Source organism: Vidua macroura, chromosome 22, assembly GCF_024509145.1.
Source record: "Vidua macroura isolate BioBank_ID:100142 chromosome 22, ASM2450914v1, whole genome shotgun sequence".
In the NCBI taxonomy this organism is placed as follows: Eukaryota; Metazoa; Chordata; class Aves; order Passeriformes; family Viduidae; genus Vidua; species Vidua macroura.
The window spans coordinates 6,276,080-6,296,298 of record NC_071592.1 but is presented as its reverse complement, the minus strand read 5'-3'; the positions used below and the strand labels follow the sequence as shown (position 1 = coordinate 6,296,298).

General features: G+C 52.2%; 1 protein-coding gene across 3 annotated transcripts in view; it reads left to right on the top strand.

Annotated features, from left to right (window-relative positions):
* Positions 1 to 14,434: 14,434 nt before the first annotated feature.
* The window catches only part of KIRREL3 (kirre like nephrin family adhesion molecule 3), a 368,214-nt gene continuing 362,429 nt past the window's right edge, over positions 14,435 to 20,219 (top strand). For 2 of the 3 annotated variants that reach the window (XM_053996902.1, XM_053996900.1), the window contains exon 1: positions 14,435 to 14,640. In XM_053996902.1, the coding sequence (XP_053852877.1) occupies positions 14,580 to 14,640 (61 nt within the window). In that variant the 5' untranslated portion in view covers positions 14,435 to 14,579. The remainder of the gene's footprint in view (positions 14,641 to 20,219) is intronic. The other variant, XM_053996903.1, reaches the window with a different exon arrangement.

Here is a 20,219-nt window from a genome sequence, read left to right as displayed (position 1 = left end):
CTCGTGGCAGGGTGTGGGATGAGGTCCCTTCCACCCCAAACCATGCTGGGGTTCCATAATTACTGGGCTGCAATCATTTTGGGTTGATAATGAGCACTGACTGATAAATACACTCCAAAAAGGGGCATCAGTTCCATTCCCTCTGCCTCCCCACCACAGCTGAGGACAGAGCAGGAGGTGTGGGGCCTGTCCCAGTGCGGGTATTGTAAAATGCAGGCGAACCCGGTGGGAAGAAATGCTGATGTCTGACTCCAGTCCAGAAGGCTGAATGATTTCTTTATTATAACTATGCTATAGTTATGCTATAAACCTACTTTCTCTAACTACCAAATCTAACTACTAACAACTCATGACCCTCTCTGAGAGTCCAGGCACACGTGGGTTGGATTGGCCACCAGGCTCAAACAATCCTCACCAGAATCCAACCAAGCAATCACCCCAGGTAAACAATCCTCCAAACACATTCCACATGGGAAAAACAAGGAGCAGAAATAGAAATTGCTTTCTCTTTCTTTCTCTCTGTGCACCTCTATGAAAAATCCTGAGAGAGAGAGAAATGTGCTGCCACATGTGGGGATGCTCCAGGAGCCCCAGGATCTCCTCAGCCGCCAGCACGGCTCGAGTGTCACCGGGAGCAGAGCCCTGCACCCTTCAAGGAGCTGAGCTGTTTACTGGAGCACTAATGAGATAATCAAGGAATCATTTAGGCTCCTCAGGAAGTGGATAAGTGCCTCTGGCAGATTTCCCTTGCATCCACCTTGCACAGACCTGGTCCAAGCAAGCGGGGGAGGAGGTGTAGGGCGGTGTTGGGATTGAGGCACATTTTCCATCTCCAGAGTGAAAAAAGAAACTCCTGGTGTCTTATCCTTGTTCCTAACACCACACATGCCATTTTCCCCTGCTCATTTCCCTACATAGAATTTGCAGAGCAATGCACAGCACTGGGGAAACTGAGGCACGGAGATTGACAGAATTACACCCAGTAGCCAAGCTGGAGTAAACTCCCACTTCTTTTGGGTCTTGATCCCAAGCTGCGACCCCCTCACCACCCAGCTGACCCTCTTCCACCTTGTCTTTTCCAGAAGCTGGCCAAATCCTGGGTAAGGCCACAGCCCCTGCCAGGATTCCCCGCTTGGGGGGCTGGCGAGGAACTTCTCCAGGCACATATGGCAGCCTGACTCCTCTGAGCACATTTTTAGGGCAAACTCTCCATCCCACTGCTCACTCGCCTGAAAATAGAAAGCTGAATTTGGGATGAAATGCGTTGCTGTTGGCTGGGGAAGCGGCAGGCGGTTACAAAGGAGGGGCTGCCAGGAATATTTTTTCACCCAAAAAAAAAAAAAAAAAAAAAAGAAAAAATGCAGAAAAGCAAGAAAAAGAGGCTTTTTTTAAAAAAAGAAAGAGGAGAAAATGTTGTCTATGATTTGGGCTTGGGAGGATCGTTTTGGAAAAGCTGTTCCTTTGCAGAAAAATGCAGGGAAAAGGGGGATTTGGGACAGCAGTGGGTGATGCAAAGAGGTGACACATCCATATGGAAGAAGCAGAGGCAGCTCCATGGTTTTACCTTTCTAAATCATTCCACATTCAGCCCATCTCCTCTCCAAGTCACATCTTCTACCTTTGGGCAATCCCAAAGTCCTGGCCATGGTGGCAGGTGACCTCAGAGGGTGGAATGTCCCCCTTTGAGGATGCCTTTGCCCAGCTGGGGCCACACTGGAGCAGGCTCTCCCTGAGTCACTACAGCAGGACTGAGAGAGTATATTTAATACAAAATATGGAAATTCCCATTTGCATGGAGGATTTTGTGATATTTGTCAACGTTTCAATGAAATTCGTAGCAAAAGCCGGGAATTTTCCAACGCTGTGCAAGGAACGTCTGCCAAGAAAATTCATTTACTCTTGAGCAAAACTTTGCATTTCCTCCAAGCTTGGCCATTCTCACTCACTGTAAATGTGGTGGCAAAGCCCTTTCAGGGTAAAACCAAGGAAAACAGTGATCCAGACCTTGCCAAAGGGCCGTGGGAGGCCATCCATCCCAGATCAGGGCTCAGGGTGCTTGGGCCTTGGGCAGAGCCATCCCTGGCAGTGAAGGGGATGCACCCTGCAGATCACATGTCCCAGTGTTGCTCCAAGTCTTGGAGCTCCTGGATAATTTGCCTCACCCTGAGCACATGGCTGGGCACAACAGTGGTCTAAAAAATGCCCCTAAATGTGCCACAGCCACAGAGCTGGGCTGGGCTTTCTTCAGGCAGTGAAAAAAGAGCCAAGGAAGGGGAAAAAAGGCTCTGCAAAAAAGCCATTTGTCCCCTCGGCTTTATTCCGGCTGCAGAGCCGGAGCAGCTTGTAGCTTCAGAGAACTTTTAATAGAAATCTTCAGAATGAAATGGGCTACAGCTGTTTGCCTTGATAAATATATTTTATGCTACATGCCTCAGCCGCCATCTGTTTGCTGATACGAGCATTTCTGCTCGGCGGCAGCTGAAGGGAAGGCATCAAAGGCATAGCAGGAGCTGGGATTCCTTGCAGGTAGAGGGGAAGAGGTGAAGTGGCCCATGCAATGGGCTTATTCCGGTGGCTTAATGTGCCAGAGCAGGGACAGGAACAACAAGGAGGGCTGGCAGGGAGGGGGAGTTGGGGCTTCCAGGGAATGTGGGCGTTCTGCTGGTGCTATCCAAGGGAAGTGCTCTGTGTGACACACCACGGGCCAGGGTCTCCACGGAATTTAGATGAAAAAGACATTGGGAAGGAATTGTTCCCTGGGAGGAACACCCCTGGGAGGGTGGGCAGCCCTGGCACAGGGTGCCCAGAGCAGCTGTGGCTGCCCCTGGATCCCTGGCAGTGCCCAAGGACAGGTTGGACACTGGGGCTGGAGCAGCCTGGGATAGTGGGAGGTGTCCCTGCCCACGGCAGGGGTGGAACTGGATGAGCTTTAAGGTCCCTTCCAATCCAAACCTTTCTGGGATTCTGTGACACACAAATGCAAATGCAGATTTGCAAAGGTAAATGTGGATTTTCTAATGGGCATTTTACCCCAAACTCTTGGGCAGCAAAACATCCCAGGTGGCACCAGGCAGATGCAATGGGTCACACGTTCCCTCCTCTTCCATCTCCACTCACTAATTCCATCCAACCCAGCAAATGTGGGGAATCTGTTCAGCCACCCAACACCTGGGTGAGGAGAAAACCAGCCCAAAGCATTCTGCCCCTCTATCACAGATGTCTCTTTGGGCTGGCAGTTAAACCCTCGCCTTGCTGCTCTTGTAAAACTTTCCTGTGGGAGAGCTGGGTTTGTTTCCCTGCTTCCCCCACTCCCCTCCTCACACGCAGCCCTGGCACCACTCTAATTACAGTAGGTGTGTAATAGCTGGTTGTCAGTGGCACTCCGTGCCCAGGTGACAGGTGCCCTGGCCAGGAGCAGGGTTATTATGATGATTATTGCTATCAGTGCTGTGATTATCAGATTATTTCGTGGCCTGCATGGCTCAGCCGAGGTCAGGGCTGCAGGAGATGCTGTAGGAGTGCATAAAAAAGGGGAGCCCCATGTGCAGGGAGATTGTGATGAGGGAGCTGGGCAGACAAGCAGGCAGGGGTGAGGTGCCCCGGCTGGCCAGGAGAAGGGGAGCAGGAGGTCGGGTTTATTTGGGTTGTGCCCAATTCTGTCAGAGGTCAACATCGCCCACAGGGTGAGGTTGGCAGGAAATGTGTGCGTGAGCACTGTCTGCAAGTGGAGATGGGGTGGGTGACTTGGGGACAGGGGCCTGGAGCACTCCAGGGGTCACCTTCCAGGGCAATTATGGTTCTTTTATTGTATTTATTACAGGAAAAGTGTTCTTCCCCTCAGCACTGGCTTGTCTGTGCTGTTTGCCAGCCTGTGACTGCAGGAGCAGGAGGAGCCTCTCTGCCCCAGGGAGGGAAAATGCCAGCCCAGATCTCCAGAAAAGTTCTCCTGGAGAAAATCTCCCTTTCCTAGTGGCCTCTGGAGGATGTGATGCTGAGGATTTTGGGCCAAAATCCCCACAATTTGCCTCTGATGCCTCCATCACTCGTGGGCATGGAGAAAGCCCCAGAGCAGAGCAGGGCTGGCCTGGGGAAGCCACACTGGGACATGGTCCCTGCTCCCCCAGGTGTTCCTGGGCACACTGGGATGTGGGGAGCAGAGCAATGGACAGCTGGTCCATCTGTCCATGGCTGTGTCCTCAGCATCCCCGTGCCACCCTCATCCTGCCACCACCCTGTCCTGCAGCCACCCCGGAACCCTGCTGGTCCCTAATTTGGGATGACCATGAGATTACCATGGGCTGTTAGAAGGGGAGAGGACCTCAGAGCCCCAGAGCCAGCCTTGGATTTGCTGTCCTCAGCAGGGCTCTGCTCTAAGCCTGTGGGAAAAGCCCCCCAGCACCATCTGGATCATGCCCTTCCCAGAGCCACAATTCGTGCTGTCCTTTGCCATGTCTGGGAAATGCTCCTTTTGTCCTGCCTTTTCTCCCTCTCCCCATTTCTATTCTTCCACCCAGAAAGCTTCAAGCGTGAAGCACTTTAAAATTCAAGGGAATTCAATACAATGCAGGAGGTTTTATATTTTTTTGTCTGTTCCTCCTCCCCCCTCATCTCCAGCATGTTTCATTCACTGTCTCCAGGCCCTTTGCTGGGGCAGATAAAGGCTGAGCAAAGCCCTTTTGCAGAACTGGGCATCCTGGTGGTTCCAGAAAATGCCGTGGAGCAGAGAGGAGGAAAAGGCAGCTGTTCCAGAGTGTGGGCTCTTCACAGCTCCCAAATCAGGGCTGGAAAAACCTGAGGGTACTGCAGGAAAGGAGCTCCTTCCCTTCAGCATCACTCAGCACCATGTCCACTCTCCCTGCATCTCAAATCAGCCGTTTCCCCGGATTTCCTTCACCTCCTCCCTGTCTCAACCCATCACTTCACAGCAAACTGGGTCTGAAAGGGATGATTTGATCATTCAGCATCCCCCACGTGGGTCCCCAACCCATGGCCCACCCCAGCTCCTCGGTGTGACCCCTCCCAGCAGTGTGCCTGCTCTGACCCGCCAGCTCCTGGCTGCACTGAGGTGCTCCCATGTCAGCTCCCACTTACTGCTGTGAGTGATTCCTTTCAGCCACGCCAGGCACTGAATCACTGGGCTGTGATCCTGTAAAATTAACATGGCCTGCTATAAATAACCTCTCCCTAATGGCCTGTCAGTCCAGGCCTCTTGGACAGGCTCAGCTCATGTGAGCGCAAGCTTTAACGACTGTAATTGAAATTAGATGAAACCCATCAAGGCTGGGCTTTCTCTGACCCATGCTAGGACAAAACCTGTCATGCAGCAGGGAAAAATTCCCCCTCCAGGATATGCCATGCCCGTCTGTGTCTGGGAAAAGGCTCTGGAAGTGCAGCCAGTGGCTCTTTGTGCACAGAGGGCACTCAGGGTTTTCCCTTTCTGTCCAATCCCCGGCGTGGCTGCAGCAGAGTGGGGATGTGGCAGAGGAGCTGGTGGGTCTGGGGTGCTCTGATGTCCAGGGATGTGCAGTGGGATGCTCAGGACTAAACTTTTAGCCCCAACAGCTGGGTATTGAGGAGGAAACACAAGTTATTGTGGCTGATGATGAAACAGAAGCTTCATTTTGCATTTGAGCCCAGCAAACCGAGCAGCAGCACCTTCTACAGGGTGTTTGCCCTCATCCAGATTCCAAGGGAGTTTCAGCTGCTGCCACTCCAGGATCAGGGCTCAGATGGGACTCCCTTGGCACACATCTCAGTGCTTTGTTGTCTTGTTTCTTCTCCTCCCATACAGACCCCAAAGGTCCCCAGGCTCTTGGGGCTGCAGATCCCACACATCCACCCCCAACCCTCATCGCACCCCTGGGAATGGGATAACAAATCCCCCCCGAGCACCTCGTGTGCTCTTGCACACAACAAAACACCTCCTCTCTGGGGACAAAGGGGTGGCATGGGGCAAATTAGGAGATGCCAAAGTGTCCCTGAAGTGCTGCTTTGCCCACGCCACCAGCGAGCCTTGGGATGCACAAGGATGTTGGTAATGAGGTGGTTGGGAAGGGAGGATGGCTGTAGGCTTTGGGTTTGTTCCTAAAGGCCGGAAAGAGGATAAGACAAGAAAATTGACCTTTTTTTTTTGGTCCTAATAGGCCCCAGGAATTTACAGGCACGCAGAGACACCCAGAGAGATGCTTGGCTTTCATTACCAGGGAGAGAGGCTGAAGGCTCAGCAGGGAGGCGAACAGGGAGATTGGAGTCATTGCTGCAGGAGTTCTGCAGCAAAAAGGCCTGGAAAACATTCCCTAACTCCCCCATCCAGGCACCTGTTGTGTTCCTGGGGAAACCAAGGTATGGGAAGTTTGGGTTCCAGTCCTCCAGCCCAAAAGCACAGGCAGAGGGGAGGTTTTGGGGGAGCAGAGCTTGGCATCCTGGCCCCAGAAGGTTGATATGTAAGAGGAGATCCAAGTTCGTGGGGCTGCAGGTGAAATAAAGGGTTGGTTTGGAGTGTGGTCCCAGAAAAAAACAAGCAACAGCATCTTCTGGGAGGAGTTGGGTAAGCAAACAGCATCCAAAGAGCTATTTCATCCAGGCAGGGAGGCACAGGGATGAGATGGAGATGGATCAGCTCAGCCCCCAGCCTCGATCCAGGCGTTTGCTGCTCTTCCCCACATTCCCCTTCACTTTAATCCTTGCTTATAAATCTTTCCAGCCTGTGGGAATGAAATTCAGACTTTTGTGTATTTACTAATTGAGAAGATGGATGGTTCAGGGTGGGTTTTTTCCTATTAAGCTTTTTCTGCCAAGCAATTTACTCTCTATGATGAAGATTTTTACTCCACTTGGGCAGTTTTATCTGGTTTTAAAGTTGCTATTAATATTTTTCACTGAAAAAATTAGATGGTAAAGCGAGGGCAAAGGTTTCCAAAAGTCACAAAGAAACACAAACCCTCAAAATAGAAAAAATAAAAGTAGCTTAGAGCTATCAGGGTGAACTGTCTGGTTGGTCTGCAACAAAGCATCATTTGAATTTAGCAGTTGCAGAAGAATTTGAAAGGGATTGGTTTTACATTCGCCACCAGAGACAATGTTTTTATTTCCAAATTGCCAGCAAACCCAAAAAATTTCATTTTCTTCTCTGCCTATTTGTAAGGGAATATTCACTGGGGTATTTGATAGCTGTAATTTACTTTCCAAGCTGTGTAATTAGCCACCTCAATCAAACAGCATCATTTCTATCTCTGCTCGAAGAACAAACCATTCCAGTGCACAACAAATGCCTTTGCCTCGATTTGAGCAAAGCCCGGGAACAGGCTGGAATTTCGCAGCCAACTTTTGCTTTCAGAGATGCTCGTGCTCATCACGGGCCCTGAAAGCTTCCTGGGAAAAAAAGAGAGGAAAAAGTGGGGCTGGATGTTGACTCCAAGCTCTTGTTCTTCTCCCTGTAACACAAGCAGCTTAGAGAGGAAGTGGACACATGCCGGGGAATGTTTATTCCCTGGACTGCAGATGTTGGGGTTCAGGGCTGGGAGATGGGGAAGGAGGATCAGGGTTACCCAGAGGTTTCCCTTTTTACACCTGAAAGCACCAGAAGTAGTGCAGAACAATTTTTTTTTTTCCTGTTTTTTTTGTGGATAAAGGGACCCTTCTTTCCCACAAAGACACATTTCCCACAAAAGTGAGGAACTGGAAATCTCCAGCGTCCCAGTTCCCCCACTGTGATGGGCTCAGAGTTGTCTTTTATTGTCTCTGTTGTTTTACACCCAGAGCTGGGGGTGTAAGACCCTGCTGGGCCCCATTTCCAAGTCTGGGCTGTTGTTTGGGATTCCAGGCTGTGGCTGGGCTCAGGTACAGTGCTGTGATTTCAGACCACACCTGAACCATCACTCACCAGCCCAGCTGATCTGGAGCTGGTCCCAGGAGACTCCCGGGCGCTGCGAGCTGGAGTTACAACTTCCCCCTAAAACCAGAGAGAGGAAAACGAGGGAAACTGCCTTGTAAAAACCACAAGGACTTTCGGCTTTCTTCTTTTCACTGGAGCTCTTAAATTCAAGGCTGGCTCTGGAGCCTGTGCAGTTCCTGGCAGACTTGAGAGACAGAACTTTTCTTCCCTCTTCTCCTTAGCATAACAATCCCTTGTTAACATAATAAAATTAATTCTTGCCTGCAATCAGGAAGCCACACTTTCACCAAGCCCTAAATAATATTGTTCCCTTGCCACGTTTATAAAGTAGGAGGGCTTTTTTTTCCCCTTGCTTTTCCCTTTTCTTTTTTTTTTTTTTCTCCCCTTTGCATTGAAAAAAATTGGAAATCTTGTAATCTTTTGATAAATATAACAGTATGGAAGCTTCCCATTCTCCTCCAATCTGATTGCAATGGCAGCAAGAGGACATGGGCCTAATTAAAGTGCCAATCAAGCAAAAATGGGATTCATTGTTTTTATACAAATGCTCCCTTTAACCCTTTCCAGCTTGTTCATCATTTTCTAATGCACTGGTTTTTATCTCCTCAGCAAAAAATAAAGTCCAAGCCAGGTTCCAGAGTGAGTCTAGAGGATGAAAAATCGCCAAAAATTATATTAAAAAGCATAACTGATGATGAGGACAGTGTCCAGCAGCCTCAGCACATCCTTCCCATCACATTTTCCTGCTGCCAACTCCCCTCCTGCAGCCACGGGAGGAGCTGCGGAGCTCTCGCCTTCCCTCCTACCTCCCTGTAGAGCTGGGAAAGTTCCGTGGGACCTGGAAAACGCCAGGATCAGATGGCATTCTTAGCAAGCACTAATGCAGTCCAGTGTCTGTCATGTTCAGACACACAAACAGCACCTGAAGCCAGAGTTGTAGTTGTTTTCCAGTGGATTGGGGCAATCTGCCCAGATCTCAGTATCACCAACCACCTCGGGGCAGGTGGTGGAAGGTGAAATGTGGCCCCGATTCTCCACCAGTAAGACACTGAGACAATCCCCAAACACATCTGGGCACATCTGGGCAGTGAAACAGGAGCTGGGAGTTCCAAAGGCTGGCTGGTGCTCCCTGTGTCTGTTCACAGCAAGGAATGATTGCAGGGTGGCAATTCCCTCTTATCCCAGGAAACATCTTGTGGCGCTTCACCCCGGGGTTCCAGAGCCATCCCTCTGCACCACCAACTCCTCAGCAGTGTCCCATAAATTCCAATTTCCAGCAGCAGGCAGAGCACACCCAGCCCATCCGTGCACAACATCCCAGCAGGTCCAGCTCGGCTGCTTTAACCTTGGCAGCGGCCCTGACAGGAGAGGGGAAGCAGCAGAATGCAAAGCACAGCATTAAAATAACTTTGCATTAAAAGACCTGCATGAAAGGCAGCCCTAAAGCCTCCAGGGAATGGCCTGGGGACTGATCCGGGTGAAGTTAGGAAGGGCCTATCAAGAACCGTGTCAGTGATGGGGTTTGGCCACCTCTGTGCCTTTGATCCCTCAGGGTCCCCGCCCTGGCTGGGATGGCCCGAGGCTGTGAGAGGAGCAGGGTGGCTGTGGGAAGCATGGCAGGAAATCACAGATCACAGAACCTCCTGAGCTGGAGGGACCCACAGGATCATCCAGTCCAACCCCTGGCCCTGCCCAGACCCCCCAACAGCCCCACCCTGGGCATCCCTGGCAGTGCTGTCCAAAGGCTCCTGGAGCTCTGGCAGCCTCGGGGCCGTGCCCATTCCCTGGGGAGCCTGGGCAGTGCCAGCACCCTCTGGGGGAAGAACCTTTCCTGATCTCCAGCCTGACCTGCCCTGGCCCAGCTCCAGCCGTGCCCTGGCTCCTGTCCCTGTGCCAGGGCAGAGATGGGAGCTGCCCTCGGGAGGAGCTGCAGCCCCTGAGCTCTGCCCTCATCTCCTCTGCTCCAGCTGAACAATCCCAGTGCCCTCAGCTGCTCCTCCTGTGGCCCCTCCAGATCCTTTCCCATCTCCGTGTCCCTCCTTTGGGCACTCTCCAACAGCTGTGGATCGATTTATTTTGTGGTGCCCCAGCTGCCCCCATCACTGGAGCTGAGGCTGCCCCAGCCCCAGCACAGCAGGACAATCCCTCCCTGGCCCAGCTGATGTCCCCAGGGCACGGTGGCCTTTGGGCTGCCGGGGCAAGGCTGCCTCAAGTCCCACCTGCCCTCACAGAACTCCCAGGTCCCTTCCTGTGGCGCTGCTCTCCAGCCCCTCATTCCCCAGGGTGTCCCTACACCCAGCTCTGCTCCACGGGGATGTGACAAGGCCCTGTGAGTTCGCTGAGCTGCCCGAGGGCAGGCTCAGGCTGGAGATCAGGGGAAGCCCCCGGGGCATCTCACAGCGGTGATGCAGCAGGAGAGGTCCCGATTCCATCCCTGCTCCGGACCCTCAGCTCCAGCCTTCCCCACAGCTCCCCCTGGCTCCCCCCAGACAAAGGGGGTGCCAGGCTGGAGTGGGAAGCTGAACCCAAAATGCCATCAGAACTCTTTTCTTTCTTGTTTTGAACCCCTGAAGCTTCTCCCTCCCCTCCCCTGCTGTTCCCAGGCCCTGCCTCTGGCTGCCCATCTTGCTGCAGAGCTGCTGTACAAGAGCTTTATCGAGTGCCACAGGCTGAGGGGCTTTGGCAGCTCTCCACACAGCCGGGAGGAACAGGAGACAAGGAGAGAAAAGAGCCCAGGCTCTCCCACTGATCTGCTTCCCTGGCCTTCCCTGGGCTGTTTTCAAAGAGGATCCGGTGGGAGATGTGGAAAGGGACTGGCACTTTTTGGCTGGGGTTGCTCTGGAAAGTGAGGCAGCACCAGAGCTGGAACACTCCAACTCCTCTCATGTCCTGGGCAGAGGGGCAGGCAGAACTGGGGAATTTTGGGAAGCAGCTGCCTTCACTCTTGGAGGGAAAAGCAATGGCAGCTGTGTCTACCTCCGGCCAAGCAAAAAGGTTTTCTTTTTTCTCTGTTTTCTGCCCTCTCCAAGAGAATCTCAGGAACGGGGTGACCTCCTGGGAGGAAAAACACAGTCCCAAATATCCCCCCAAAACCCCAGCCTGGCTTTGCTGCACCCTGCCATCCCCAAGGATATCCTTGGCACCTCCACGACCTCTCAGCCCCAAAACTGCAGCGAGCTCCTGCAGCGTGGGACAAGGGCTGCACCTCTCTCCTATGATTTGGAGGGACAGCTACACCTTCCTCCATTCCTTTATCCCATTATTTTGCTTTCCAATCAGGAGTCAGCCAACTTGGAAGCATTTGTGCTGCAAACAGGTGACTAAGGGGAGTGGTGCTCTGCAGAGGGGAAACTGAGGCACGAGGGATGTGTTTCCTTAAATCCACGGGGGAAGCTCTGAAACAGGAGCAGGGAAAACCTCCAAGTTCCAGCTCCATGTTTTTCCAGCAGGACTCTGCACAGCTTTCACTTGTCATGTGTATTTTTAAATGACAAGGAAAAGATTTTCTAAACCAGGCAAACGTGATTATTTTCCTTTCCCTCTCTCTTCCAGGTGCTTGGCTTAGCGTTGTAATACCACAAGAATGAAATCCATCTGAGTTGCTGTTGTCCTGCTGCTTAAAACCCCATTTTCTGTCAATATTGCTTCATTTTGATCAAGCTGCTTACATGTTTTATATTATTCTCTTTTTTTCTCCTCCATTTTGCTGCAGCATTTTCAGAACATTTTGTTTCTTGCACTTTCTGGTAAATACTTCTCAGTAAATAGCCTGGAAGTAAGAGAGGCAAAAGCATGAGAAAGTCTGGGCTTTCATTGTTGTGGTGTTTCATATCTATTACACTTGTCAATGTGGAATTTAAAAAAAAAAAAAAGGGGGTGGGGGGGAAGGAGGAATTTGCCTGTTTTATCCCTGCTGATGTTCAGAAGGACAGGAGAGGTTGAACATCTGCTCTTTCCAGCTTCTGGAATTGCCCTTTGCCTTTAGAAACTGCACAGGGCAGGTGTGTGTCCCCAAATTCCATAGGGAGACGTGGACACAGCCCCAGGTCTGGGAGCAGGGGGTGCAAAGGGACCCCAGTGGGGTTTGCAGCTGCAAATGCACCCTGGTCCTGCACCAGAGCCACCCAGCACCAGCTTAATATTCCTCCCCAAAGGCTGTTCCCCCCAGCTCCCTGATTTTCTCAGCTTTTTAATTGGAATGATTCATTTCCTTCCACAACACAGCGCAGATTTAAATGAGATATCCGAGAGGAGCAGCTAATAATCAGTTTGCACTCGATTTGCTCTCCTGAATCAGGTGGAGGGGAGCTGATCTTGCAGGACGCTGCTCAGGCTGCAGCAAGCCAAAATTATGTCAGAAAGCTGATTTTTTTTTTTACGTGCCTGGTCCTCTAAATCAAATTTGACTACCAATGTAGTCAAAACCACAGAGGTAATCAGTTAATAAAACTTCGCACTTACCTGCTACTTCCACTCAAGGATTTAAAGCCCTTTGCAAAGGTCAGTATTGCAATGATGAGAATTTTCCAGCTGAAATGTTTTCACTGGGAAGGAGAAAGAAGAAGGAAAAAAAAAGAAAAAAAGAAGAAAAAAATATTCATGATTCCTGGAAGTTAAAAATTCTGCTGTTTTGGATGCAGGCAAGGAATAATATTTTTTGTGAAAGGAAAAGAAGAAATTGCCATGCAAATGTTAATGGTGTTTTGAAGCTTCACAGGAAAGCCTGACTTGTGTAGCAGCCTTAATATACATTAGTACCCCTCGTCTGCAAGCAAACAACATTTTGCAGAATAAACTGAAACACAACAGGGAGAGCCTTGGAATTATTTAGAAATCTAATTCCCACTGAAATCAGGCACTGAGCTATTTATTCCATGCACATTTAAATCAGTGCTGCTGCCAGAAAAAAGTACACCAAAAAATGCACCACCTGTAACCTGCCAGGCACGGGCACACCACTGAGGCTGTGGCCACTGCCAGGGCTGGAGGCGATGTCCTGGTGGAAAATGCATTCCAGGAGTGCCACTATCCCTTAGAGCGGAGAAATGCAGGAACAGGACAGCTCCAAGCCCCACTTTTGCACCTCTTTCTCCCAGGGACATGAGCAGGCAGGGATGGGCAAACCAGCACACGTGGACAAAGCCAAATAAGCTTGATTTCCTTAGGGATGCAGACTAAAAATAATAATAAAAGCTCTTTATTTGCAGGGTGACTCCCCCTGCGCTGAGAGCAGAGCCTGCGTGCGGTGCTTGTGTTTCAATCAATAAAACTCAGTTCCACGCTGCTCCTAAGCCAGGTTTAACCACCCGGCACCAGTTTAGCTTGTTAGCACAAGTGGATTTTAGAAAGTTATCCTTTTTTAGCCACACCAGGGCTGGCAGTCATGGCTTGACCATGGTTTAGCCATGGTCCCACCAAGGTAAGCAGGAAGCCCCAGAACAGCAGGAAGAGCTGTGCAGCCTTTTTTTCAAACTCACCTTGCAGTAATTAGAGTCCACAGCTGTAATTACTTTCTCATTTTGGTTTAATAATTGCACCAGCCATCCCCACATACCCCTCGGACTAGTGATGAGGGAGGCTCTGGCATCAGTAGGCATAAAAAGTGTAGTGGTAAGCAATGATTTTATTATTTGGGTTTGATTTTTGGGCACCTCTGCTCTGTTCCCAAACTCCTGCTGGGGGAAAATGAAATTAAAGGAGGTTAAAAAAAAACCCCAAAAACCACAAAAGGATAAAAATGGTGATTAAAGGAGAGAAAAGGCCCTTTTGTCCCTTTGCCTAGTCCTGCAAAATGACAGTGGGAAGTGCTTGTACAGGGTCCCAACGTTACAAACAAAACTTTATTTTGGGGCGAGGTGTATTTTTATTTTTCATTCCCAGCTCCAATGCATGTTTTTATGGGGGTGTGAAAAGCTGCTGCTCCCCTCCTGGAGAAAATAAGGGTACAGCACTGGGGGTCTCCCAGAGGAGTCCCCCCCATCTGCAGCTCCCTCTGGACTTGTGGGAGGCTGTTGGATTGGGGTTGGGGGGCGACATACACACATTATGTCTCCCTCTCCTTTCCCGGGATTTGGGGAGTATTCCCCTGTATTTCAGGGGGAGGCTCTGGCTGCCCCCCTCTCCTTTCAGGGCCCCCCCCGGGAAGGCACGGACTGCCCCGCAGGGAGGTGAGGAGGGGTCCAGGGCTGCCGGGACTGATGGGCACCAACCCCCCACCCCTTAAATTCAGAGCTGGGGCGGGCAGAGCCGTTCAGGTGTTCGCGCTCCTGCTTTAGGTGCCCCGCTGGGGCGGCAGCAGCGCCGGCGGGGGGGGCGAGCATCCCTTCCTCCCGCACACCTGAGGCCGGAGCAGCCCCGACACCTGCCCGCTCCCCCCACCCCACGCTCCCCGCCCGGCTCGGCGCGCAGCGCTTTGGGGAGGGGGCGATGCGCGAACGTTCCTCCCCGCGCCGAGTCGGCTGCGCGCAAGTTACTCCCCCTTTCCCCGGCACTTTGCCTCCCTCCCCTTCCCCCCCCGCTCCAAAAGCCGGGCTGCGCCGCCGAGGCTCCGCCAGTGAAGGCAGCGCTGCCGGGGGAGGAGCTGGGGGGGCGGCGATGGAGCCGCGCGAGCGGAGCCGGCGGGCGGCGGCCTGAAGCCCCCGCCGGCAGCGGCAGCGGAGCCCCGAGCCCGAGCCCACCCTGAGGAATGAGCGCTTTCCAGGCAGACCTCCTCCTCCTCCTGCTCGGGTGCCTCCTGCTCAGCCACGGTAGGACCCCGCACTTTCCGAGCGGGGCGGACGGGAGGAGCCGGGGGGGGGGGTCCCCGGCTCGGGGTGGGGTGCGGGGGCTGCGTGCGGGTTTTGCGAGGGGAGAAGGGTGCGGAGGAGAGAGGGAGGATTGCAGAGTTTTCCCTCCTGCATCTCCGCCGAGGCAGCTTACCGTTCTTTCCTTTAAAAATAAGCAAAAAAATCTTTAGTATGCAAATGAGTGCTTTCTGTTCCAGCTTGGTAAATTGGATCGTGTTTGTGTGTAAACACGGCTTGGCTGAGTAACAGCCTCCCCCTCGCCCCCCATCGCCGCCCGGTGCTTCCCCCGGTGCAGGAGGGCGATGGATGCTCAGTTTCGGTGCAGCGGAGGAGCCGCTCGGGCTGGCGGCAGCGGCTCCAGCCCGGGGACAGGAGCCTGCGGCTGTGGAGCCGGGCTGGGGAGCGATTTGCGCCGGGGGGGGTGCGAGGAAGGAGAGTTGCTCCCGATGCAGCCAGCCCGGGGGAGGTGGGCACCCCGCGGGGGTGTCACCGCCCCATCCCACCTCCCCACAGCGCGGGCAGGAGCGTGGGAATCCGCAGGAATTCACCCCGCAACTTTACAACCTGCTTGATTCCCACGCAAAAAATAAATGTAAAAAAAAAACAACAAAAAAAAAAAAACGATTAGGGGAGGGGATGCGTTTTGGGAAGCTGTATCTGACATGCTGCTGGGTGCCTGCTGCCTGGGCTATCTGTCACCTGTGGAAAACGCTGAGCTGCAGCCAGACCCCGGCTTCGCCTCTGTGCTGCTCATCCCCCCCCCCAACGCCGGTGTCAAATCCCATCTGTGTCACGCCGCCGTGGTCCCCACACCAGCTTTTGTGAGGGTACGGCTTGGGGATGCTTGGGAAAAAAAAGAAAAAAGGGATAAAAAAACCCCAAACCCACGCAGCTAGTCCATCTGTTGATTAAATGAAGGATAAAACTTTTGGAGAGAGTAGTGCTTCTCCACGGGCAGCTGGTTTTTTGCTCAGCCAGACAGTGCTGAACATCCCCCACCATACGCTGGGTTTCACCCTATTCCCCAAGCAGGGACGCCTTGTTTGTGGCGTCTGTACTCCTGGTTATCCTTCCCTCTTCTTTTCCTGGGCTCGGATGTGATGCTGGGCTCCTACACTATCCTCCCTTTCCCTTTTCTCTTCCCCTCACTCTCTGCTTGTACTAATATTCCTTCGGGGAGAAAGCTGTGTTTGCATTTGCCTTTGCTGCTGCACAAAAGAAACCCACTGTGTCCTCCGTGTGGGTTTCTGGCTGAACAAATCTGAACTCTCCCTGGTACAGCAGGGCAGTGGCGGGGCCGGGCAGAACAGCAATTTGGAAGCTGCTCCCGGCCTTCCGTATCCCTCCCCGCTCACACGGACCCTGTCAGTCCCTGCAGGTCAAATGGCACTTTGCTGGCGGGGCTGGAGAAGTTTGTGAGCGGGCTCCAGCCAGGATTTGTTGGGTTCTCCCCCTGCTCCTTCCTTTTGCAGCCATGATTTTAATGTGGGTTAATGCACTTTTTAATAGCGCTGGCGTTGGGAAGCCACGGCGGCTCCTTGGCTCTGCTGCCTGAGCTCAGCTGGTTTGTCTCCTGCAGGATCGTGCATCTGCTACCTGCTTATTCATGCCGGGTTAGGAGGCACAGAGAGTGCCTTGCAGAGCATTTTCTCAGCTGTTTTCTCCCACAGGATGAGCCAAGAGCATTTCTGTGGAGTTGCCGCTCTCCGCGCACGACAAAGGCGCTGTGGCAGCACCGTGGCTCTTCCCGTGCAGAGGATCCCTAAGAGGATTTAATGCACAGGGTTCCTTTGGCCACGCGGTGCTGTGGGGAAGGAAAGGCCTGGATGGAGGTGCTGAAGCTTTTCCAGCCCGTGTTGTGTTCGCCTCCCCTCGAGCAGCAGCTGTGGTGTGTCCAGATGTGGTGGCACTGGCTGGCCATGACAGAGGTGTCCCTAAGGGGTGGGGATGGGCATGCATGGGGCAGCCCTGCCTTGCCCAGGAGGAGCTGGTGGTCCAAAATCACTTCAAGGGACAACTAAAATCATTTGGCTCTGCCCTTCAGGAGTTTCAGGAGCTCCTTTTACTGGCAAGGGGCAGGCAGGGCTGTGTTTTCTTGACAAAGTGGCTTGAAGAGATTTGCCATAATTAAATTCCCCTGAGCCAAGGGCAGCAGGGCTGGAAGGATCATCTCTGCTGAAAACCCCACTTGGGATCTCTGGTCTGGACACTACTTTAAAAAAAAATCTCCTTATCCCAAACCTCCCCAAAAGGACATTTTCCATCATGGGATTTGTACACCTGTGTCCTTGGGTTTGTATTTCATGGGCATCCCGGTAATATCCTGGCATTCTGCCGTTCCTGCAGCCCATGCAGGCTGAAACTTGGGCTTCCAAAGGAGCTTGCAGGGAGAGGAAAATGCTTCTTGCTCCAGTCTGGGGCTGTGCTGCACCTGGGCATCCAAGGCATGGCTCAGCCTGGTAGGGAGGAGGATCTGTCCCACAGCTCACTGCTCCAGGGGACCTGGGCAGAACAAATTGCCTTCCCTGGAGCATCCTCTGTCTTTTCCCCCTTGCAAATGGTCTGAAGCAGCCTGTGCTGGCTCTTTCTGAGGGTCGATAAGTCAGTGTTCCAGGGCTGGTTTGCCCTGGTACCACTCACTCTTCCACCCCTTCAAGCTGTCAGGGCCACGGCTTTGGTGGGAGGGAGAGAAAGTCCCAGCACAACTGGCCTCCTGTGGAGATGGGATGTGTGGTACCCTTGGGGGGAAGGAATTGCTGCTGCCATGAATCTGCCTGCCTTTGCTTCTGCCTGGGGAATAACTCACCCGTCCCTCCGCTGCTGCAGTGCCAGCCAAACTGGGGGAGGCTGGAGACAACTGGGGAAGGTGTCTCAGTGTGGGAGGTGGGGCCGTGGGGAGAGCACCACTGAAGAGGCACCTACAGCCACCTCCTCCTCCCGCTGGCCTGTACTAGATGGATTTGGCAGCATCTTAAATTTACCTTGGATGGGAAGATTTCTGCCTGTCTGGGGCTCTCTTTCCAAAGGCATGTTTGCTTTCCCTCAGGGTGATGAATACCGAGTTCTCTGGGTGTTGCAGGGTATGTTTTTCTCCTTCACAGTTCACTTGGTTCCTCCCTGGAAGCAAATGCTTTACAATCTTCTGTCAGAGGGGCTGTTATCAGCAGCAGTGGCTCAACTTCCCACTGGCTCAGCAGCAGCCCCCAGGTGGAGAAGGGTGAAATCATGCTGATGAGAGAAACCAGGCCAATTCCACCCACCAACACTGGGACCAAGAGATGAGGATTTTCACATCTTGGGGGTGGTTAGTGGGTGATGGGGAGGAAAAGTACAAGGTTTGGGGTGCTGGGAGTGTGTGTGCAAGACCTGGGGCACTTGGGGGGTTTCTGTGTCTGACAATCACGAGTCTGTTAATGAAAAGCCTGGAAATCTGTGGTTGTGGTCCCTCTTCCATGTTAATTCCTCCTGCCATGTGGAGAGCAGGGCAGCTTTGCAAGGGGAGTGTTTTGGGCTGTTCTCTAAACCCAGCAGGGGAGTGTCAGCACTGGGAGCTGGTCGGGAAGTACGAGGAGTGGAAGCATCCAGTGAGCTTTAAAAATGATGGTGAGGAAGAGCTCCTGAAGTCCAGGAGATTGCACCTCAGGATATTCTGTGGTTCTGGGAACTGGAAATAGTTGAGTAGAAGACAGAGATGGTATGGAAAGTGCTTTGTGAGGTACTGCAGGTGGAAAGGTGAAGGTTTGATGGGGGCAATGCGTTCACAACTGGGCTGCGTGGGAAGGAAACTGAAATAAGCCTCAAGATAAAATTGGTGTTGTCCAGTCTGTGCTGTCCCAAAGGAATGGTGCAGAATTGCCTCCTCCAACACTGTTTTAACACAATTTAGGTTTCCTATCTCCCATCTGTACCTCCTGCAGTGAGAGCCACGTGAGGGCCACTGATGACTTTGCTCAAATCAGCTTTTCTTGCAAGGTTTCAGCTCTCAGAAAAGCACAGGAGGGGGGAGCTGGGGTTTTGCTCAGGTGCCCTGTGCCAGAGGGAGGGGAGCTGGGCAGATGTTCCTCCTCGGAGCTAACGCCACATCCCCACCAGCCTCCCCCTTCCAAGGTTAAGCAGAGGTGCCCAGGCAGTTTATGCACAGCACATCTCGGGCTGATGTCGATTATTTCTGTGCTTTCCTGTTGGTTTAGGGGACACCAACTGGAGTCTGAACGTGCCTTGAAATCCCTGACAGGTTCCCAGCACCGTGTGTCACCGGCTCCAGCCACTCTGTAGTCGGACTGCAAATGTTAGGATAAAAAAGCTCCGTGCTCTTCTTTCTTTTGTAGCTGTAAATAAAGGGGGGAGAGGCCAATGTGCTCCTTAGGTTGTGAGTTGGCTGAGGATCAAGGGCTTTGAATAAACTGTTTTCTTCCTGTGAGCAGCCTGTGATGGAGAGTGTGGCTGCTCCAAACCTCTGATTTAATGATCAGCTTTGCAAGTTTGTACAGTGCTCTCAGCTCCTCAGCGTGCTGGATGCAGGGGGCTTTATGGAAATGCTGCTGGAGAATTGGCTTTACATCACTTCCAGAATCCTTCCAGTAGGATTAAACAGCTTCTATTTATTTATTTATTTACTTTAAAGCCCAGCAAATTTATACCAACAATTGCTGAAGGCCCTAATTTATCTTCTGTTCAGGAGCAGTACAAGTTTTTCCTTTGGCTTCATTGAGAGGCACCTCTGGCCAAAGAGAGCAACAGGGCCTCAGTGACCATGTACAAGCTTATTTTATAAATCAATAGGTAGTGAAACAAATTGGTTGTAAATCAGTCTCTTATTTGCTGAGATTTAAGGCCTTTGGTGGAGCTGTGAGTTTTCGAGGCGGTCTGCCCTGCCTTCAGGGCTGGCACATGGCCTGGCTTTTGCAGGGATGTGGGAACCCAGTACTCATTTCAAACATGCCAGGAGATGTAGGATTTCTTGCCTGGGAAGAAATAAAGTTTAAAACCTGTGCTCATCTTTCCAGGCAAAGGTTGAGCAGCAGGATCCTGGTGCTGCTCAGCTCTCGGGGGTTTCCATTCCTCCACTGCACTGCACCTCATGGCACATCTGTGCTCCAGACTGCTGGAAGGGGGAAGAGGAAAGTATCCATTTCTGAATCGTGCCTTGTGGTAGGACAGAAGAAATGCTGGGATTTGGTCTTGGAAACGGTGGCCTAACAGATGTCCTGGTTCAATATGCCCTTTGAGCCTAGCCGAGCCTGTTTATTCATTGCCTCGCTGGCAAGACCCACACTCAAGTGTTTGCCTTTCCCTGGTGGCAGCAGCAGCCTCCAAAGTGGAGCAAAGAAGCTGGAGGTCACTTGGCTGTTACATGGCTCTTCCTTTTACCGACTTGCATTAAACAGCTTAAAATCTAAATGTGCTTTCAGTGCCTGTGAGCGATGGGCTCTGGGCGTCCTGCCTCGGGTAGTGTCACATGCTGGAGAAGTGGGAGGTGGAACACTCGCATTGTTAAATTCAGATGCTAACTTGGGGATAAGATCTTGTCTTAATGTGTT